This window comes from Dermacentor albipictus, chromosome 2, assembly GCF_038994185.2.
Source record: "Dermacentor albipictus isolate Rhodes 1998 colony chromosome 2, USDA_Dalb.pri_finalv2, whole genome shotgun sequence".
In the NCBI taxonomy this organism is placed as follows: Eukaryota; Metazoa; Arthropoda; class Arachnida; order Ixodida; family Ixodidae; genus Dermacentor; species Dermacentor albipictus.
Genome location: NC_091822.1, coordinates 64,099,058 through 64,122,656, shown reverse-complemented (window position 1 = coordinate 64,122,656; position 23,599 = coordinate 64,099,058). Strand labels below are relative to the sequence as shown.

At 48.6% G+C, this 23,599-nt stretch overlaps 1 protein-coding gene across 1 annotated transcript in view; it reads left to right on the top strand.

The window, feature by feature from the left end:
* Positions 1–23,599, top strand: part of RabX5 (RAS oncogene family member RabX5) — an 81,766-nt gene that overhangs the window by 39,391 nt on the left and 18,776 nt on the right. The window contains exons 4-7 of the mRNA XM_065440820.2: positions 14,033–14,134; positions 17,277–17,341; positions 17,863–17,999; positions 18,779–18,869. Coding sequence (XP_065296892.1) covers positions 14,033–14,134; positions 17,277–17,341; positions 17,863–17,999; positions 18,779–18,869 — 395 coding nt within the window. The remainder of the gene's footprint in view (positions 1–14,032; positions 14,135–17,276; positions 17,342–17,862; positions 18,000–18,778; positions 18,870–23,599) is intronic.

The following is a 23,599-nucleotide window of genomic DNA, read 5'->3' as shown; positions in this document are numbered from 1 at the left end:
GAGAGCTAAAAGAAAAATAAGTTAAATAAACCCAGTCCCACCGTTGCCATAATAACTGCTTTCGTCGTCGTGTTGCTCAAACTGGTTTATTACGCGGTCGAGTTTGTTTGGGGAGAAAAAAAAGAAATGTTGCGCCTTGGCCACGGGTTTTACAAACGGTGTGTCGCGTAAGAAGCACTTCGGCAGAGCAGCCTGTTGGAAGGAAGCATGGCAGTCAGACAAGCTTCTTTTCGTGCTGCTGCGTGGCAGGTGCATCGGTAATAGGTGAATAGCGCGAGACGCTATATACGCGGTAGTTCGCGGAAGAGTGCGTACGAATCGCTTTACAAGAAGGAAAATTCCTCTTTGACAGTGCAGTGACGTTGCAATAGGATGCTTCGCTTTTTTTCGGGCTGAAGTTGCGGGCTGAAGTGACCATAGCTAAGCACTTCTTTCTTTTTTCTTTCTTTTTATATGAAATAATCTCTTTCTCTCTCTTTTTAGCTTCATGGAGGATAGAGCGCAATTCGCCCTGTTTATGTGGATTACCTGAAGCTGCGGATGTTACTTGCACTACATATCTCAATGTCCGCGGGTCGCTTATTAAGGAACTGTCGCTTCACGGCGCGCGTCTAAATTGCGGAATCGAAGCCGGGCGGTGAACGAACTCGCGTCCATTTAGCGGGTCATAGAAGCAGCGCGAAGCGATAGCATAGATGTAGCATATATGTGGCATATATAGCATATAAACCTGCCGTTCTCTTTATTTCTGTCTCTCCGTCTCGCCATTTAGAATATATATATATATATATATATATATATATATATATATATATATATATGTGTGTGTGTGTGTGTGTGTGTGTGTCGCGCTTAGCACCGGTCAATATATCTGCCGAAATGGATCGATGTGTCAGTTGGGAATATCTCCAGTAAATATCACTTCACAGCAATACAAACCGCAGCGGCATCAACGGGCTGCGGTTGTACCATTCATAGAGGAATTATGGCGACCAAGAGGCCCATCACCTCTTCCCACACGTGCCTCTTCTCCAAAACACGCTCTTTTTTTCGTGTGCCTGATTAGCAGTTTGCTTTCCATTGGGACACACGCTGCGCAGCCCCACGTTATCGCGAATTGCGTTAAGGGCAGGAAATAGAAACTCAAAAGAACGGCTGACGAAAGCTTACTCAAAGGAACGGGTGACAAAAGCTTACTCAAAAGAACGGGTGACAAAAGTTCCGCTGACGTTTGCGTAGTGTAGGCAAGACAGTTTGCGAGAGAGGAGACACGACGTGTACTTAGGGTATAAGAGGCGGCCGCAGCAATTTCGCGTTCTGTCGGTGCTACATGTTATGCGAATAATTCGCAGAAGGTCGACGAGACTCGCGATTCTCGTTTCTCAATGTTCTCATTTTTTTATTTGCTTTGTTTCACACAGAGGCGATAGTTCAACGCCTTCGTCTCACGTCAAGACGGCTGCTCTTTGCGTCCTCGGACGCGAAAGCCACAAGTGGCTGGATCCTTATGCAAATGTGCTGCGCAAAACACTCGCTTTCGATGCAGTACTGCAAGTTCGTATTTCCAATACACGCTGGGCGACAAACTCTTCAGTTGAAGGACTTAGATGGGAAGTTCCGTACGCAGAAGAATTTATTGCGATTGAGATCGGGCCGCAACACAGCCGGTTTGATTCGGGCGTTATTTCGGTGACAGTGGCATCAGCCATATAGTCTCATTCGATGACAAATAGAGGGGAACTCTGGAGCTTCGACAGTTTCAACGAAAGTGTAAATGATGCGTGGTAGGCGATTTATTTATTTTTTCTTATCACAATGCTTTAGCCGTTCTCGTACCTCTAATTTATTACACCCCATATTTCTAAATCCCTGTTTTCTGAAACAGCGAACGCAATAAGCCCGTGCCTATGTGCGTAATCATTGGAAGTTGTTGCATTTATGACGCAATATCTTGTTCAAAATAACCAGATTACAATGTCGCGAAGCCGTCCGAAGTCAAGAGAGACGAAGTTTAGGCAAAATCAATGCATACAGCGTATCATTCTCATGCCGGCTGGATCGCGGCCGCTCTCCATGGCTACCACGAAGTAATAGTAACAGAAGGAAATTCGGGCCGTTGAGGGAAGGCACCGGGGGAAAGAGCGCGTGCTCTCAGGCAAGGAGGGTAGGGGAAAGAGACTATCGTCTCATTCGTTCGTTCGTTCTTTTTCTTCGTTCCTTGGTTCGTGCTATTCGCTTACATTGGCAGTCGTCGTGGATGGTTTCTGCATAAAAACCCGCCGTGGTCGCTCAATGGCTATGGTGTTGGGCTGCTGAGGACGAGGTCGCGGGATGGAATCCCGGCCACGGCGGCCGCATTACGATGGGGGCGAAATGCAAAAACACCCGTGTACTTAGATTTAGGTGCGCGTTAAAGAACGCCAGGTGGTAGAAATTTCCGGAGTCCTCCACTACGGCGCGCTTAATAATCAGAAAGTTGTTTTGGCACGTAAAACGCCATAATTTAATTTTCTTTTCCGGCATAAACTTTTTTTATAGGAAACTCTGTGGCATCGGCTTGCCGGCACTCGGCGAGGTGCCGACGCGTGAACTCCGAGCTTTGGAGGCGCTTTGATCATGGAAGGCTGTTGTCGTGACGGCACTTCCAATAACGTACAGGGCGCGATAAACGCGATAAAGGATGCCATACAAACAACCACTCATTCGCTTTTGAAGAGTTCTGCCCGCACCAATTTCGATATCGAACTCGCGAAACTTCGCCGTTGTGCGAAACGAAGATATAGTCGCACGAAGTCCAGTCAAGATTTGAGATTGGCTACACGAACACAAAAGAAAATACAGCGTCACATGAACAAGCTCGCTTCGCGACAATGGGTATCCTTTTGCGAGTCCCTGGATCCGCGAAAACCTTTTTCGCCTATATGGAGGACTGTTCGTGGTCTTCGCACAACCTTTGGTCAGCGCCACCCGTTTAAATCTCTGGCACTCCATCTACAATGTAGAGATTTCGACGTCGCAGAATCTCTCTGCAGAAAGATTGCTGGCAAAGCAAATTCCGATGGAACGGGTACGGGAACGCTCGACCACCCACTGTTCTCACGCGATCCCCGCATGGGATGCCCTTTTTCTATGCAAGAACGAGAAGCTGCGCTGGCTGTGTGCAGGCGTTCTTCAGCGCCAGGACCTTACGGCATTACGCACCGTGCCCTGTGTAACCTAGGAGACCAAGCTCGAAAGGCACTCTTGCTCCTGTACAACGACTCCTGGCAGGCGGTTATGGTTCCGCAAGAATGGAAGTCAACTCGCCTCATTCCACTTCTCAAAGCTGGCAAGTCGCCTTTGGACATTTCTTCATACCATCCGATCGCACTTGCCAGCTGTGTCGGAAAAACAATGGAAATAATAATTTTGACACGCCTGCAATGGTACTTAGAGTACTATGAAACCTACCCAGATGCTATGGCCGGATTCAGGTGTGGCCGTTCGTCAACGGACAACGTTGCTGACTTGGTAACGTTTGTGCAACACCAAAACGCCTGTAAACGACTATCCGCTGCTCTGTTTATAGACGTTAAAGGGGCATACGATAATGTTACCCATGAAGCCATCCTTAGCGCGTTAGAAGCTGTAGGACTTGGCAGAAAGATATATATGTGGGTGTGCAACTACTTAGAGAGGAGGTCATTCTACGTGCACACAGAAAATGGCCTGACATCCGCGCATTGCTGTAGCCGAGGAGTCCCTCAAGACGGAGTGCTTAGCCCGACGCTTTTCGATCTGAACCTCAGTGGATTAGTTGACAACCTGCCAAGCACCGTACGACTTTCCATCTATGCGGACGACATCTGCATTTGGGCATCATGTGTAACACGACTTCAGCTTTGCGCTCGGCTTCAGAAGGCAGCCACAATGACATCTTGCTACCTTCGTCAACAAGGACTTGCAATTTCATGTGGGAAGTGAGCAATGGTGGCATTCACGAGGAAGCCAATGTCTGCTTATGGCATATCTGTTAACGGACAACTTACTCCATACAGCAGAATTCACAGGTTCTTGGGAGTCGTAATTGACAGAGACCTGTCTTTCACTCCGCACGTGAATTACGTGAAAAAGCGGTTGACTGCTACCTGTCAACTGTTCAGGTTTCTTGCAGGAAAAAGCTGGGGAGTATCCATATACGCTATGTTACGGCTGTAATTGGCGTTGTTCGTTGGATTCCTGCGGTACAGCCTGCCTGCAATATCCAACACCTGCAAGACTAACCTGCGTACGATTCAGAGTATTCAAGCCCAAGCCCTTAAGATATGTCTTGGCTTACCACGCAGTGCGTCAATTCGCGACGCACATTACCGTTGAGACGATGCGTATGCATCTCAGACATTGTGCTAGGACCCCTTCCCACCACCTGGTGAGCCTCACTGTTGCAAGGCCCTGCTCGACATTTAGCGCTACTGTCAGTGCACATCGTGCGTCGTTTACTTCAGGGTACGTACCTGCGGCCAAACCACTGTTTCCTCCGCGGTGTTTGAGCGGTCCACAAGTACATACAATAATTCAAGGACTACAGAAAAATCTACCGGCCCCTGCTCTAAAACAGCTGAGCTTACTTCTTTTGCAGGAAAAGTACAGCAACCACGCGCACATCTATACCGATGGATCAACTACGTCATCCAGTTCTGGTGGTGCGGTGGTTATACCAACGCGAGGAATAACACTGCGGTTCGAGACATCGCATGTCAGGACCTCAACGGTGGCAGAACTAACGGCTCTGCGTCGTGCACTGGAATTCATTGAGTCTGAAAGACCTAGAAAATGGGCTGTGTTCTGTGATTCAAAACCGGCATTACAGTGCACGCAGTCAGTTTTCCGGCGGGGACGTCATGACCAACTGACATATGAAATCGTGAAACTACACCATCACGTCCAACAAAAAGGTCACGAGGTTGTTTTTCAATGGGTACCTATCCATTGTGGAATCAGTGGCAATGATTCCGCCGATAACACTGCTCGCACAGCACATCAAGAAGAGCACAGCGTTCCAATTCCGCTTTCGAAGACAGACGCCGCAAAGCAGCTTCGACACCTGGCACGCAGTCTCTCACTGACCAAGTGGAACTCGCCAAACTTACGACTTACACGACTGCATCGATTAGACCCCTCACTGCAACTCCGACCTCCACTCGGACTTCCTCGACGTGAAGCCACGCTTCTCTGTCGCCTTTGTTTAGGAGTTGCCTTCACGAAGGCATACATTAATTGGAGTGACCGACAGTGCAGCATGCGAGGTCAGTGGCACCGAAGAAAATATCAACCACCTGCTGTGCCACTGTCCACATTATGCCCCAGAAAGACAAGAACTTGAACAACGCTCTCCCAGAATTGGACGATCGACCACTTTCTGTCGAGGCGCTGCTAGAACACCACTGCCATCGCTCGTCGGCCCATGAAGCGGTGAAGGCGTTTTTGTGCTTCTTGAGGACGACGGGCTTGTGCGAACATCTGTGACTATTAATGGTGTTTCTATAAGACCACACGCGTCAGCGAACTCGCCACTAATTTCCTTCTTTCCTTCAGCTTTCACTGTCATCTTTGTTTTTCCCTTTCCCATTTCCCCTGTGTAGGGTAGCCAATCGGACGTTATTCTGATTGAGCTCCCTGCCTTCTGCTTTTCTCTGTCGCTCCTCCTCCATATCTTGAAAACGATCTGCGATGCGAACAAAGTGCGCGGTCGAGCGGGCCCTGTCTTCGAAGCGATCTGCGATGTTTGCAGATTCCGCCTAGTGCTGGTAGCTTCGTATGCACTATGATTTCGACGCTTAGTTCGTGTTAAAGCGAGAGGTAGCGCGAAGGTTAATTCGCTCGCTGCTGTTGGTGCGCCGAGCAGCGTGTCTGTGTTGTCTTGTGGTGAACTTGTAGATGCAGTAGTTGCTGACGGCGCTAAGCAGCATCTGTGTCCTTTGCCAAAGCAAGCAAAACCATGCTATCGCTCGTCAAGCTTGGTTTAAAGGGAAGCTGAAAGGTTTTCCAGAAAAAATGAGTGAACATCTGTACATGATTGTTTTCAACCCTCCGAATTCCTATATCGTATCTAAATTGAGTGAAAGAAAGCGCAAATATATTTTATTTCAACGAAAAGTGCAGCAGCGGACACGCCCAGCTCGCGCGTCTCGTTTCCGCCTGTGATTGGTCGGGCGCCTCGTGACGTCAACTCTAGTAACCGACCACTGCCACTACAAATGAAGCGTGGTGCCAGGTAGTTTGGTGCTGTTTTTCTGAGATGGTAATGGAAAATTTAGAGAGACTGCGTTTTTCTGAGGAGTTCGGCGGTACTCCCTACATGTACGAGCCGATTGCGAAGAGCCGGCCTCTCGAAGAAGCAAACGATGCTGGTGCGAGCAGTGCTTTCGACGCGAACGAAAGCAATGTCTTGGGATCTTCTCGTGTTGGAAAAGCTCTTTGGTGAGTATGTTTTTTGTAAAGCGATCTAGTGATCTCGCCGATCTTTCACCGATCTAGTGAGCTCGTTTCCGGTCAAACAACTGTAGTGTTGTCTTCCTGCATGCCTCCTCGTGGAACGTAAGCGGGGATGTGATCGTCGGCATTTGTGCGCTGTCCAAAGCTGTCGGCAATCTACAAAGACGGTTTAAACGCGTGAAAAGCTTCCCGGTTCGTGCAGTACGTGTAGCGACCTTCATCTGTTGACTACCACGTTGACTACCACTCACGTTGATTATCACTCACGTTGACTACCACGCACGTTGAATACCACTCTACATACACGCAGACGCACCAACAAAGGAATGCAGGGTCGATCGAAGCAGATTACGATGGCACGCACGCAGAAACAAGCGCGGTCAGGCATGGTCGCGGACGCTGCGAAGAAACGAAACACTAGAGTTGACGTCACAACACCGCGGTTTCCGGTCTCCGCTCGCATCGTCAGCGTCAGCAGCAGCGCGCGACATTCGACGGGGGGCGGAGCTACAGCACAATTTCAACCGACGATTATGTCGCTCCTAATTGAAAAAAAAAACCCAAATTTTACCTACATGGTTTATAAGGTTCCCGCATCCGTATATGAGCGTCTTATTCAATTCGACAGACTCTTCAGCTTCCCTTTAACCGCGTTCAACCACGGCAATCTTATCGCGATAGCAATTATATGGACACTCTAGGCGCATTTCTGCCCTAACCTTAAGGTTCCGTATGAAGTCCAAACGTCATAAAATCATCGCCGCGCGCCGTATGCGTGAGTGAAAGCGTACGATCTCGCATGCCCGAGCAAGGAAGGCGGGGCTTGAAGCGCACCCTCTTCTATCACGCGCGAGGCGCTGGGGTTAGCGGAGGGAGGGAGGGGGCGTTCCTTTACGGCGGCTGCTGCTTACGGCGCGGCCGCGCAGGCGCCGTATCTTGAAAGCGATCTGCGACGTGGCCAAAGTGCACGCCTCAACTTCAAAGCGATCTGAGATGTTTTCACTTCGCTCACTGCTGCTGCCGCGATTCCTCACTCCTGCGTTTTGACAGAGTGTTTCCGACGCTAAAAATTATGGGGTTTTACGAGCCAAAACCACGATCGGATTACGAGACACGCCGTAGTATAGGAAACTCCGGAAACTTGGACCACCTAGGGTTTCCTTAACCTGCTCCTAAATCCTATTACACGGGTGTTCTCTCCCCCATTGAAATGCGGCCACCGTGGCCGGGATTCGATCTTGCGACCTCGTGCTTTGCAGCCCAGTGCCATAAACACTAAGCAACCACGACGTGTGAGTTTCCGTGGTCATCGAGAGAGATGTGTTCATCTTACCTGTGCGTGCGTAACACCGTGCTTGTTAATTACAACATTGCACCGTCTAAGCAAGCCTGTCGACTATAAACTCTAAGAACTGAGCACTTTCCGCCGCATCCTTTTTTTTTGTTATTTCACGGATGGCGCGTCGCGCATAGCGAGCGCGTCGGCGCAGACACGATCTGCGGCGCACATTCGAGCACGATCTGTGGTCGCGACCTGCGATGTGTCGGCGAATGTGCCAACTTCCGGGATATGTGAGCAGGCGCGGCTCGGATTCCGCTTCCGAGGTCGCGCGGTTGCGCGCGCCTCTATGTACGCGGATGGCGCGTTTCGCTACACGAGACGGCACAGCACTTGATATGCTCGGATTGCGCGCCATTATGCTGTGGCGCCATTTTGTTAGCCTTGCTGTCCTCTGCGCGCCAGGGCGCATACCGACGCTCGTGTTTATCCGCTGCGGCTACACGCACAATGCCTGTTCTTGTCTAACTTGTACTACATGAACAACCGTCTGCGTGCGCTATTGGATCCTGCCCAACTGCAACAAGTGGATTGAATGCCAGGGCGCTGGCCGCGTCTTCAGCCTATATTTTGTCAGCTGAACGTTAGTTCATTCATTTATTCATTCTTATTAATACAGGGAGAAAGTACACACGTCACGTCAGAGTGCACGTTCGACGGAATTAGGCAACGTCATTGGCATTTGGCACGTTATTTTTGCATATCTACATGCGATAAGCGCGAAAGCAACGACACGCTGAGAGACCGACACACACACGAACACGCGCGCTCTGTGTGTGTCGGTCTGTACAGCCTTTTGCGCGCCCAGTGTACATATATAGGCACGGTCAGCCCGCATTGGTGCGCCAGACGTCTCGCCATAACGAAAGTGCGTATCGCTCTTAGGCAAAGTTACACCCTTTGGAGTGCCCCTTCTGCCACACAACAATGATCGTCATTTGCCTTGATGCGTTTCCTTTCTTTAACGGTGCGAGCCCGGTACTTTCCAGTAACGAACGGCATGCGCGTTATCAGCATGACAGCATTCCCGACAGGAAAGTAGCGGGCGCGGCGTTTTCAAGAAAGGAAACGCATCAAGGTAGATAACGTATATTGTTGTGTGGCAGAAGGGGCACTCCAATGGGTGTAACTGTGCCTAAGAGCGTAGAATATTGCCGGGGCGCTTTTTGAGGCGTGGAAAAGCGCTGCACGAACAAATGAACGAAGAAAATGAAGGACACGCATGACACTTGGCGCATCATTCAGGACAACAACAAGAACAAAGCGCAACAACAATCTGCGCGAGGTACACTTGGTAATATAGTTTCGGCGAAATATTAAGGCGAACGCGAAAGCCTTAGACCTTTGTTTCAAGGTCGCGTTGTGAGGTACAGAAAATGTGACATAATACAAGCAAGGAACCAAAGTGAACCGAACCATGTCCAGCCGTGTATTAAGCATAGCGTAATTGTGCTCATCAAAAATAATTACTGAATACTCGTGTTCTCCCAATTTACATACTTCACACAAGCATACATGTACCTGCTGTAATCCTATCTTGATTGATTGATTGAACGAATGTTTTTAACGCGTAAGCATTCTTTCGCGAGTACCCCAGCCCCGTCACGCGAAAAGTGTAATATGCCTTGTATCTGAACAAAAATGCGCCATTTGAAAAATTAGGACATTTAATCATTAAAATAGAGTAAATCTAGATGATGGGTAGCTTCATAAGCGATAAAGAACAATTTAAACCAGAAGAATAAAATAAAAAGAGAACACCCGTAGGGATACATAGGTCTCCACTGAGAATACATAGGGAAGCATATAGTAGGGGTGGGCCAACTGAAATTTGGGGTGGGTCAACTTGAACTTTGAGGTTGGGTTAACTTGAAATTTTAAGGTGGGCCAACTTGAAATTTCGGGGTGGGCGAACTTGAAATTTGGGGACAGGCCTACTTGAAATTCTGGAGGTGGGCGAACTTGAAATTTGGGAATGAGTGCACATAAATTTGCCAGTTTGAAATTTGGGGCTATGATCACGCGTAGTGGAGTTACAGCATTCTTTTTTTTTATTGAACGGTTCTTTAGCCTAACGCAGATAATCGGGAAGGGGAAAAAGTATGTCGAGAGTGCAAGGTGCGATGCGAGGAACAGGGCAAGCCCTCGCAACCGGCGTAAAAGCCCGGATTCTCTGGAAAAAGCCAGGATGCACTCCAGAGTGACGGTCCCCTAGAGCGTCTACAGCTGTTCTTCCACCATGGCGTACCGTTCGTGTCCACGCCTCGTAGCTCGCTGTCTTCCTGGCGATGGTGCTGGCTTCGCGCCACGTTGTATGCCGGCTTGTATGCCACTTCGTATGCCGGCGTTTGGCGGTGGGTCGTACTGGTTGTCTCCAGTCGGGGCAGGTGTCAGAAAAAATTCAGTGCTTTGGGTTGAAACCGAAATCGCTGTACTAGGGCACATATCCAGTTACCGAAGTTGGCGTCAAAGAACTTGATTCAAGAGCGTTACCACACCCAGTGGCGCATAAACTGTGACCCAAGTTGGTGTTCGTTCGGTCGGATAGCTAGGTAGCCTGAAATAAAACTGGATTTGACTATGCTAAGAATGCTACTCACATTAATACCCGCATTAATAGAATGCTATACGCAATAAATGCTTTCTCGGTGTACTTTGCGGACCTTGGCTAGTGCTGCTGCTTGGCTGTCTTGCCGGTTAGGTCACGTGGAAGACAGAACTCACATAACGCAATATGCATAAAAGAAATTAAATCATGGGGTTTCACGTGCCAAAACCACGATCTGATTATGAGGCACGCCGTAGTGGGGGACTGCGGAAATTTGGGACATCTTGGAATTTGGAACACCATAGCCACTAAGCAACCACGGCGGTCAATATGCGTAATGTATCCTCATCTGCACTGGCCCTACCGATGTGTCATTGATCGGCTATGCTCTCTACGAAATTGCGCAGTGAAACAAGAAACAGTTCCTGAATATCCCCAGCGCAACAAACAGAACAAGTCTTCAAGCTCACAATTCCTTTATTAAACCGAAGCTTGGTAATCCTTATTTCCCGGGAGTTAAGTTTGTTCTTTTCTCTTTGAAGTCGATCAAAGTCTCTTCAAGGTGATTATCGGCGTTGATGAAGCAGGAAGCAGGTTGGAGGTAACAAAACTTGAAGATATATTGTAACGAACATATTTACGCAGTCAAATGCAGACTTAGCAAAAAACACTGATGCAAAACACACAAGTAAACAGCACCTTACTCTTCTACTTTCTCTTAAGTTGGAGCCTAGGAGAACTGTCACTACATACGACCAACCGAGTCTCACTGTTCTACCACTAGGTGGTTACGGCCCAGACTAGCATTGCATCCTACGGAGTCTTACTGGTCTATCAGGTTTAGTGATTACGGCTAAGACTGAGGAGCAAGCACCTCGTCTCGATTGTTATAGAAGAAAGAGACAAAGAAAAAGGGCGGTAGGACCGTTAGCCCATCCCACAGAAGCAGTTGCCAAGGAGAGTTGAAAGTTCGTTAAGCCACAACCCAAAGGGATGGCCTTACTCTCAAAAGTAAATGTATTGGAAAACAACCCTGTTTTCCTTCTTCCCACAACTTCTTTCCGTCTCCTATTTCCACGTGGTCAGTGACGGCCTCAGCAAGCACGCCAGGCACGCACGATTTATTGAGGCCATCTCGAACCTCAGCCGCGTTTCCAGCCAGCAGGGGGCTCGGGTGCTGGTGTCACAACACTGCGTACCGCAGTCCCTCCTCAAGGTTTTTCCGCATGGAAAAATAATGACCGTTGGCGGCATCCGGACTCGGTGTTCTCAAGACGACGTTCTCCGAACGCGATCTCCGCATGCGCACTGCGCCTCTATCTACGGCGCGCACTGCAAGTTGTCTCTCGACACTTCGCGGGCTTTTAGCCCTCAAAAGAAGATGCACGTGGTTGCCGCCCGGATGCGTAGGGGAGTGGACCCCCGCGCTCCGTATGCGCAACACGTGGTCAACATTGCTAGGCCCCTCTAAACCTCGGCGGCGTCTCTAACAAGCAGGGGACTCGGGAGCCGGCGCCACAACACCGCGTACAGTCGTACCACTCGAGGTTTGTCTGCGTGGTCCTATTATGACCATCGGCGGAATGCCAACTCAGGGCGCGTAAGACTGCGTTCTCCGAATCCGTTCTCCGCCCCCCTCCTCCCCTGCCCCCCCCCCCCTCCCGGCGCGCGCCGCGGCTCGTCACCCTGCACCACGCGGGCCCACCACCCCTCAAAAACAGAAACGGTTGCTGCCGGGACGCGCTGGAGAGTGGACGCCTCCCTATTCATGAAACACATGGGCAACTTGCGGCACTGCAAAAGTATATACAAAACAATCATGCAGCCCTATACCGTCTATTCAGCATGTTCGAGAGATGAGCGGGGTTTGGGTGTTTTACTCGGTCGCCTTCTTTACGAATAAACTGGCCCGGCACTGGAGAGTGCGCGATCGTAAACTGATGAAACCGTAGTGGCTCCTTCCCGGAGACGCGGTTTGCGCGGATCACATGGGTCGCGTGGTGGGGGCCTCCACGTCCTGCTTGTTTGCCAGGCAGTTACGTGATCGCTGTGCTGTAAAATGTTTTGCACATGATCACTTTCGTACAATTGAATGAACTGGTTCATGTCGATCCCAAATCTGTGTCCAACTTGCATATTTTCTCTCCTGTTTGCCACCTTATCGCCTACCGCTGTGACGAAAACGAAAAGCGCGGAGTTGGGCAGCAAAGGAGGGGATGGGAGGGGGGCTGTGCAGAGTGGCCCATTGAGCTCGTCGCAGTCTCTGCGCTGTTGCCACTGCGGTGGATCAACTGGGCAATTTCAGTGATGGCAACGCGGGGTATTTTCCTACATCGTAAAGATCTACCATGCATTTTCCAACCTCCAAAATTTGATTTGAAATCGTTGCCTCTAAGCCCCTTCCGCCGACAATGACTACCATTTTGGCGTAGATTGTGTGACGCCAGAATATGAGGGTCCGCCGCTGTGTCGTCTGCTCCGCAACAATTCGAGGTCGCATCGGACGTTTCCCTCCGCACGCTCCAGCACCCAGCGGCGAAGGAAGGGCGTCGCCGTTGAATTGTGATTTCAGTGTTGCTTGGCTTTTTGGGCTCAAGTTCACTCTATAAGGAGTTCGATTCCTGACCCATCTTCTTGACAGTGACTTTTGCTACCTAACGTAACAATAAGCCATCTATGATTTCCGTTTTGCCTTCCTTCAATACCATACATGAGTTTGATTCCTCTGGCACGATCATACACAGGCTACTCGTTGGTCTCTTTTCATCAAATATAAATGCATTGGTCGCAAAATGTACAACGAGATGAGTTCGCATGTTGCTCATACGCAATATATTATTGTTAATGAAAAAAAAATGCGGGACGATTACATGTGCAAAAAGAACAGAAGACAGGGAGCACTTGGCTATCCCTACGTGAATGAATGCGAAAGCACTGTGACCACCGCGCGATGCTTAGAAATTATGCCGCAACGCAAGGTCGTGGGTTCGACTCCCACCAAAGGTCGTGCGCTCGAGTGCCTTACTTGACTTTATCTCCAGTGACTGCGCCTCAGTTAACTGCGTCTTAATTAACACCAGAAACCGAGAGCTTGTAGCCTCAAATAACTCCCACCAAAACTCGAGGGTTCGTAGCTTTTTTGGACCATCGTTTGGTCCCGACGCCAACGCCAGATTTTAAGCCTCGTGAGCCATTTAATGCTTTGACTTTAAAGTAGGCGCCTAGCTGCCGTTCCTCATACTGAAGTCTGTACAGTGGAAGAGCTACCTACGCTCGTGAGCTCTTTTCTATAAAGTGTACTCTCTAATACTGAAGTCAGTTCGATTGAAACGGGCAGCGAGGTGCGATGTGTGTGGCGTTTATGATTATATTTGTATGTATTTTTAAGTTTGCTGTAATAAGCCTAGAATGATTAGGCACGAGTTGCTTCTCCACAGAAACCAGTTTGGACTGTGTCGCTATGTAGCGCACGGTGTGACACGGCATATAGGCACATCTTAATCTATGTGACACCACTGCACAGAGGAAGTCTGTCAAATGTAACTCCTCGCCTCAAATGCGATGCATTCTCAACTGATGATGGCGTTTCGCATTCACAAATGCGCGACTGTTCCCCCCTTTTTTTACGAGGCATGCATTAACTCGGGGCTACATATGCGCGTGCTCTGCAGGTTCTGCCACGAGGTCTACGATGCCAACTACAAGGCGACCATCGGCGTGGACTTCGAGGTGGAGAAGTTCAGCATCCTCCAAGTGCCATTCAGCCTGCAGATGTGAGTGGGACGACCGAGCCTTGAGTAAACGTTTGAAGGCGGCCTATACGATGGATATGGCTGCAGCCAAAGCAGTCTTGCGCTTAGCCTGCAGCCGCATCAACCCTTCGCTAAGCAAGGCGTACTGGTAGTACTCTGCTGGAATTCTTGAGTGTCCCTTTTGGAACAATTGTTCTTTTTTTCGGGTAGAAACGGGTAGCCGTTACTCGAAATTCAGTTTGGGCAGCAGTGGCGTGCGCACGTTTCACGACGACATCAGTACAGTCGCTACGTCACACGGTAATATTCCACTTGTACGCAGAGCCACTTCCTCCCGCAATTGTCAGTGCAGCAGGTATAGTTGATGGCGCGTCATTGAACGTACCCTACATGTTTACTATATGCGTGGAAACTGGAGTCTGGAGTACGCATAGCCGCCTCTCGAATGACTTTGTCACGGCTGTTCGATAAAGTTCTTCGGCGGTTCCTTCGATGAGGATCGAGCTTCCCTAGGAACGAACGTAATAGCTCAGAAATAGCCTATAGGGACGCTAATTGAAGCGCAGTGAACATAAGTACGCGGTCTATTTTCACGAACTACACCTGCGCGGATGCAACGTCAGCTTAAGAGATACGATGACCCGAAGAACGGTTCGTCCGCGAGCTCGTCCATTCTCCGCCACCACTGCCTCGGCGATCCCGCGGGTCTCGCAGAACATCCCGTCGTCGTCCGTCAAGTCTACAGCACCACGGCCAGCGAATTCGCGGAAAGCCAGGCTCGACAAAAACATTTTTGCTTTCCGGAAGCCGGACATTCCGATTCGCGTCGTCGCCCGTCCCGCGGCCGCCTGTGCACACTGCGCATGACGCACGCAAATTGTGAATCGGATGCGCGAGGACAACTGTGCGGCGAAGATTAAATGGTTTAGTTTTAGGCGTCGTTTTCTTGTTTTTTCTTGTTTTTTATTTAGGGTTGTCCACGCGTTAAATGGAATAAAAAGCAGTAACAAACCGCCAGTGCGAGACTTGCTATAGCTCAGTGAGTATGAGTCATTCCTGCAGACGCCGTCTGCCGCTGGCTTGTCGACTGTGGCACGGTCGTGCAACCGCGTAATCGTCCTCCACTCACGCGACGTTAGCCTCTATGTAAATTAGTTCGTATCTGACGAAATGCAATAAAAATGAAACAATGAAACGTCGCTAAAGCTCGACTTCTTTTGAGACATCCGTAGAAATGACTGTCGTCTGTGCAATCGCCTCACTTCTTTTACGCGCTGCTCAAAGCGGTTGCCTTCGGTTAACTGATTACGCTAAAATGAGGAATATGGTTTCTTTTTGCATGAAAAAAAAAACATGGCGTTTTAGAGTTCCACAGCAGTTAAGTTTACGGGCTATGAGACCCCTATGAGTACCTCGTCCCCCCAATGCCCGTGACGTTGTACCAAACATGCTCAGGCAATGTTTCTAAAAATTTCCAGGCCTTAGCAAACATTTCGCGTGGTACAGTCACTAGAACTTTACTTTTTATTTCAAGTACAACAAATTTCATTCAAATCAGTCATGGGGTTGTTTCTTAAAAGCGGTTCCGCGTTTTACACATATTTGAATATGCAGCATCGGAGTTAACCATGAGCTAAAGCGATGCTTCAAAAATGTTAGTTAATAATTCGGATGATGTTTATTGTTCATGGCTTTTAAGATGCGCTGAAAGCTGGATGAGTTCTTTACAGCTTCTTGAAAGAGAAGAGAGAAACATCGGCGCGAAAGTTCATTTCTTTGTCAATTGAATGCTTTCTTTTTTAAACAAGTGGTTTATGTTTAGCTGTTTGCATTATACACCGGACCCTTTCTTCACTGTGCCCTGTTTCGTATACGCTGCCCATACGCATAAAAGCTGTCAAACTCCTTCCTTTTTTTTTCTTCACTAAAATGGGTCGTTACAAAAGATGGCGGAAGAAAATAAGGCGGAATGTGACCGGAACATTTCCCATCTCATGGTGCCCAAGTTACACGCGAATCGCATGGAAACATTGAGCTCTCAGCATCGAAGTCTTAGCATCGAGGTATTGTTATCGTTGCCACTATAAGTACATGTGATAGGAGAATCTCCGAGTGTGTTTTACCTTATTCCTAACCTCGCATGCAGCTGGCAAGTTCGAGGTGCATTCAAGGCTGATAGGCGGCCAGTATATAGCAACGCTATGATAACACTCTATCTTCAGTTTGCCTTTTTTGGGCCAGATTGCTTAAGAGGAAGCTTTAGCTCGGGCCCAACTCTGACGCGGCCTATTCAAATACATGTAAAACGCAAAAAACGTTTTTCTGAGATAACCCCTGGACCGATTTTAATGAAATTTGTTGCATTTGAGAGAGAAACTTAAATTCTAGTGACTGTTGGAAGCGGAATTCAGATTTAGAGCAAAAATTTTGTTATAGAGATTTTCAAGTATTCAACAGTCTGAAAGAAATAAAAGCACGAAGTTTACAAATTCATAGCTCCGCGTCAAGAATAGATATCGCGGTTCTGTAAATGGCGTCCGTTAGATAATCCAAAGCGGACAAATTACATGTCATTTTAGATATTAAGTGACTTTGTTACGTTGTTTACAAGGGTTCTGCAAAAGCTGTATTTACATATTAAAAAGTTTTTCGATATTCAGGTGTAACTTATCACTTTTGTCAGCTTTAGATGTACTACTAGATGCAATTCACAGAATTGTACTATCATTTTTTTCGTTGTTGATATGCAGAGTTGTAAACCTGATATTTTAGTTTTCTGAAAATGTTCGATTTTTGCCAATTTTTATCACTAAATTGAGGACCTAGCTCAAAAATTCGAAACGAACAGTCACTACATTTTAGGTTTTTCTTTTAAGTGCAACAAACCGTAGCAAATTTGGTGCAGTGCTTGCCGAGAAAAACGAATTCTCCTTTTACATATGCTTAGACAGGAACACCCGAGCTAAATCTTCCTCTTAATACCGTGCTTGTGTCGTTTTTTCTTTCTCGTAGTATCAGACGACTTACCTCTAAGCAGTGGAATATGCAGTGTTGACGCTTAATGTCGCGGCCTGTGTCAGCAGACCGTGGTACCCAGATTTGTCGTCCCTTTCCCCCTTCCGCACCGCTCTCAATTTCTTACCTTCTCCCCCTTTGCACGAAGCTGGGACACGGCGGGCCAGGAGCGTTTCAGGAGCATCACTTCAGCGTACTACCGAGGAGCTCAGGGTACGTACCGTACATTACTTCGGGGTAACTAGGTTAACTATCTTGCTGGTCTACTGGAAAGTAGCAGGTCCCCTGACGGGGTGCAGCTTGAACCAGTGTTCCCTTCATGCCACTTTTACAGCGTTCTGCCTTAAGATTCATGTTACATGTTTCATACTGCATGTTTACTGTTGAATAAACTTACAAAAACTGGAAAGTTCAACTTCGCCAGAGGTTTGTCAGCTGTTAAATGACATCTGTTTACTTGCACGTTGTGACTGCCTCATTTACTCGGGAAAACCGATCGGCGCATAAGGGTGGGCGATCGGTTTTTTTTTTGGCTTTGCATGACCGTTGCATAACCGCGCTGAAAATTACTAGACACAAGAAGCAAGCGGAACAGCCCACACTGTGCGGAGATTTCATCGCTACTATCTTTTTTTTTCGATGCCTTTATCTACAACGGTTATTGCAAGCTAAACGCACGCAGTGGATTTCGCGTGAGCTGTACGTTGCTTGTGCCACGCGTGTATGACTCGCAGTGGTGATCTTGGTGTTCGACCTGTCCCTGGCGGCCAGCCTGTACAACACGCCCCAGTGGCTGGAGGAGACCCTGGAGAGCACCGGGACGGGACACGAGCCCCTGCGATTCCTCGTGGGCACCAAGAAGGACCTCCTGGTACGCTGAACACCCAGCCACCATTCGAAGTCGGTGCAGTGGTTGCTAAGAGAGAGGAAAGAGAGAGAGAGGGAGGGAGGGAAGGAAGGAGATTCTTATTGAGGTAGCATCTCAAGCATTTGGGGCCGTATTCAGAAAAAAGCTTTTACGCTAGAATTATTCGAAATGGAAAATTCAACCAATCATGATGCTGGACACGTGGTAAATGAAAAATAGCCTTTACAAAAATAAAGTTTTGTGAATTTGGCTTCCGAGTCAGTATCTAACGCTGCTATTCAAAACCAGTTGCAGTGTGTGTCCCTTTTGCTAAATCACGATTTCGTACTTGAGCGTAAATGAACTGGACGTAAAATATGAATCAAGGTTATTACGGAGACCACCGCCGTCGCTTCATTTTCCGAATGCTCCGTACTGAATCACTGATCTTTCTGCTATAAATGAGGAAAGGCGTGATATGATTTCGCGTCCTATCCGCCGTAGAAGACTGGTCCTTCCAAGAGCCGCACCCGTCGCTGTTTTTTTACAGCATTTCAAATTGCTACAGTACGACCGTACAAGCAGGCGGCGAGCGTTTTATGCTACAGCGTACGAAGTGAAGGTCCATCGGAAGAACGAGAGTGGCCGATCCTGTTGCACATAAATTATATAATTTGTTTCAGGGCATCCGATTCTCCGCTTTTCTTCTTTTCATGACAGCCAGAACGAGAGAAGTCCTGCATATATCGTCGCTTGCACTAATCCTGTTCCGCATTCTTTTTTTTTTTTTTTGCTGTCCCCAGAACGATGGCTGTCTGGACGGCATGGAAACGGACGCCACCAAGATCGCGCGTAGGCTTGACGCCGAGTACTGGTCGGTCTCCGCAAAGACAGGTGAGTTTTTTTCTTTCTCTTTTTTAGCCGGAAACACTGGGTGAAGAAAAGAACCCCAGGTGGTCAAAAATTTATTCCGAAGCTATCCAGTCGACGGCGTCCCTCGTAAACCGCTGTGCAGTTTCGGGACGTCAAAATATAGCACAAATTAATTGAAATGCCAATACTAATTTCGTCTTTCGCACATAAAACGTCGACACTCGCGAAATGTCTACCTGAACGGCTTCTAGACATAATAAAAAAAATTTGGTTGCCTAGACGCTGGCATTTATGTTTGAAAATATTCTGTCGCCAACAACCCCGATAAAGCGACGAGAAAAAAAGAGGACGAGCTTCTGCTTCACAAACTTAGCCGAACGTTTATTCGCTATCGTGCAAGCGAGCATTGGGGCCTTTGAGAGTGAGCAAAGGCAAACAAAACTAGCTCGGTCGCAGTCAGGCATTTCGTTGACGTTTACGAGATGGATGGCGAGTTCTATAAATTTCTATTGCCATAGAATTATAGGCGGACTTCACCCACTTTGGAGGCATCTGACAAAGAAGTTGAAGTGTGTTGAGGTGTGAGGACGCGAGTGGGTGCCGGTGTACACGGAATCGCAAGTTTGTAAGAGATATGAGGTAGAGAGAGGTCACTCTGAGAAACGAGACTGTTCAAGGTCATCAGTGATGCGCGCACTAGCAGTTGTCTAAATCATTCTGCTGAGTATGCTAAGTGTGATATCGCATACTTAGAGAGCTAGGATTGCTAGGTTTTGGTCTAATTTTTTTCAAGGGAAGCTACTAAGTGTTTTTTTTTATCCCGCAGTAAAGTGATACACTTTCAGGCTAATGGTACACTGCACTGCGCCGAAGCCTCCTACCACACTATAGCCTTTCACGAAGAACAGTATACCACCACCTCACAATGCTCTCACGCGAGAGGAAGCCGTGGTATGGCGGAAACTCCAAACAAGCGCGTATGCTAACTAGGGTATCTACCACGCCAAACACCCCGTGCTGTCTTATAAATGCCCACACTGCGATAAATGTGCAATGCCTTACCATATGGTATGGGCTTGCGCAAGCACGCAAGAGCTCACACCCAAAGCGCACCCCCTACTACACGGCGATGGGAAGCAGCGCTGTCCAGCTTCGGCTAGGCGGACCAGCTCGACCCCGTCAACCGAGCCACAAGGGCAGCTAAGGCCACGGGACACCTGAAGTAAGGGTACCACACACTGCAGAGCGTTGGAGGTCCTCGTGCTCTTTTGTATAAGGTTTATTCTCTCTCTCGATCGAACTAGGCAGCCTACTTCGACAGGCGGTATGGCGTGCGTATACGAAGCCTCTGAAGACAGAACCGCATGAAGACGCCCCATAATAATCTGTTGCTAGCCAAGGCATATAGGTTCAGGGCAACTTTCTCAGCTCCGAGACGAAGAAGACGAGTTCTTGATCAGCTGCTAGTCCTGCTTCGCTCTGGTTTTTTCGGTTAAATTTGTGCGTACCGTCGCCCCCGTGGCGGGTACGATATCAAAAGCAATGACGGACGTTCCGCCTCCTCTGCCGCCAAGGTTGGGGGCTGACCTCCAAGCTGCAAGTCGGTCTGCTGCGCTCGACCACCTCAACGCGACTCTGCCAAGGTCTTCGAGCTGCTCAGACGTCGACGACATGGATTCTGACGGCGGATATACCGAGGTCACAAATCGTCGGTTGAAGAGGAAACTTCGTAGGACATCAAGCGTGAGTGAGCTTAACTACAATAAGCCGCCCACACAGCAAGCGTACACAATCGCCTACATCCCCGTCGCTTCTACAGGCAACCTCAATTCCCTCAATAGGCAAACTCTCACTGCCTATCTCGAGAGGCTGGCTCCAGGGCAAATCAGAGAGGTCCGAATTAATCCCAGAAGAAACATACTTACTGTTGATGTGACTACACGAACCAGCCTCGACACCATGAAAGCTGTAACTGAGCTAGGAAATATACTTGTCCGCTCATTCATCGTACATGGAGGCAGCACCACCGCCGGTGTTATCTACGATGTCGATACAGATATTGATAATGACGATCTCCCAACGCTAATCTCATCAACCGTCCATATCACAGACATACACCGTTTTGGACGGTCGAGGTGCATAAAACTCATTTTTGAGGGAGAGACCTTACCAACACATGTAAAGTGGGTTATGTGCGCCATCCTGTCCGTCCATACATCCCTAGGCCCTTGCAGTGCCGTAAATGCCAGAAAATCGGGCATGTCACTGCTGTGTGCGTTAACAAGATGACATGTCCGCGCTGTGGTGGTGATCACGATCAGTTGACGAGTGCTGGCTCTGACTTGAAGTGCCCTAACTGCGATGGGCCACACTAGGCAACGTCGAAGGACTGTCCAAAATTAAAGACTGAAATGTCCGTGCTAAGGAAAATGCTACGAGATCGATCTACACACAGAGAAGCTGCTACCAAGGTCCACCACCGCGAGAGGCGCTCACGTAATCGCAGAAGGAGATCAGCATCGACAACAGGACAACCTGTACTCCAGGAAAAGTCGTCGCGCGCTCATGCTAGTCCTCAAACGTCACAGGCACCTTTAACCACGTTTATTCTTCTAAACACCAAGGACACTACAATATGGCCTTCCCTGCCATCTCGGAGTACAGAAGTGCAGCCGGAACGCCAGCGTGACCATGAACCTTCATCGTCGGATAGGCAAATCAAGGCAATGCTTGCACAGTTGATTCGTTCCTTGCGAATGCTGCTCATCGGAGTTAAGACGCCCGTTGCCAAGGCTGCGGTGCAAATTCTCGACGCACTAGAACCAGTGCTTGCTGCTGTATAAAGGCTAGTAAACGCCAAGGCATCATCAGCTTCCAGGTTGTCACTACAGGAAAGGATAAGCGGTTCCGTAATATTCCAGTGGAACGCACGAGGTCTACGGGGTCGCCTGGGAGATCTTAAACAGAGAGTGCTCAAGCATCGGTTTCCAGTTATCGTAATATGCGAGCCGAATATGACATCGCCATTTAGACTCTCTGGCTATGAACAATTCGCATCTGGGACAAGTGGAAATACTAGCAAAGTTTTACTATGTGTGCGATGTGACCTGACGTATTCGCTAAACCAAGTTCCGGTGCATAACAGCAACGAGTACGTCTCTATAACACTGAAGCTAAAGCGCCGGATAATCTCGATCATCGGTGGCTATATTTCTCCCAGGGGAAGATTTGACTCTGGACACCTGAAACTTGTTCTTGACTCTTGCCAAGGACCTCATATTATTGTAGGCGATTTCAACGCGCACCACCATCTTTGGGGTAGTAGCATCACAAACCTTCGAGGAAGACAACTTCTTAACTTCACAAACAGCAATGATCTTGAGATCCTGAACGATGGCCCACCAACATTTCTTCGTGGCACGACGTACAGCAGCTGTCTCGATTTAGCTATCGCTTCACGATGCCTTTCGTCTTCTGCTGCCTGGTGCACAGATGCTGAAACGCATGGCAGTGATCACCTATAGTCGGATACAACTTTAGAAAAAAGGAGGCGTTTACTCCTCCGAGGCGGGTGCACCAATGGGCGCGCATTCTGGACCGACGTCATGCGCCGGACGGCCGGTGACTTCGCCGCTTCGGTCATCTGGGCGGGGCCTCCCCTTTTTTCTAAAGTTGTATTCGACTATAGCTACTTATGTACAACTGAGGTGGTTTACAAGACTTCCAAGTTCTCATACGCGACGCACTGACTGGGATGCGTTTCAGAACAAGCTAGAAGAATCTAGCAACTGTGTAATTTCACCGAAAGAGATTGAAGAGCGCATTAGAGCAGCAATGCACGCAATGCACGCAATGCACATCATCGAAACTTCAAATTCAAGAACATCCGTTGACTTTATAAATGAAGAGCTGCGGGCAGTCCGACGTCGCGCCGAGAGGAAATACAGGCGAACTAAATTGATATCAGACTTGAGGACGTCACGCCGTGTGCAAAAGAAAATTCAAAGATACTTAGACAAGCTCGACAGACAACGTTGGAGGTCATTTTGCACCAGCCTGGACCCAAGAAAACTGTTGTCCACAATATGGCATGTGGTACGAGCACTACCATCTCCTCCACAACAGCTACGTCCCTTCCGAGCTTTGGCTATCATCCAGACGCGCAGTGAGAAGGAAATTGTGGAAGATTTCTGCATACACCTCTCTGGATCTACAGCATCGGTAGCTTCAGTGCTCAGGTGTGCTCCTCCAACAATGGACGATCGCCTCGACCTCCCATTCACGCTGCAAGAGCTACGTGCAGCGATTTCCTCCTCAAGACACTCAAGTGCGCCTGGTCCTGATGGCATTACCTATTCTACCTTGCACCATCTAGGCCCTAGAGCGACTGAAGAGCTCCTGGCTTTATACAATCTCTCGTGGTCCTCGGGAACGGTGCCTGCACATTGGAAGACAAGCAAAATTGTGGCATTATTGAAACCAGGCAAGACACCCCATGCTATGCTTTCCTACAGACCTGTGGCGCTTGCCAGTTGCATAGGTAAAACCATGGAACGCATGGTTTTGACGCGCCTGGAGTGGTTTTTGGAGAAGCGTAATATATATCCAGACGCAATGACAGGTTTCCGAAAGGGTAGGTCGTCAATCGAGAGCGTCATTGACCTAGTAACAACTGTTCAACATCAGAAACGTCGCCGTCGATTAACGGCTGCTGTCATCAAGGGTGCTTTTGACAACGTTCTCCACGATGC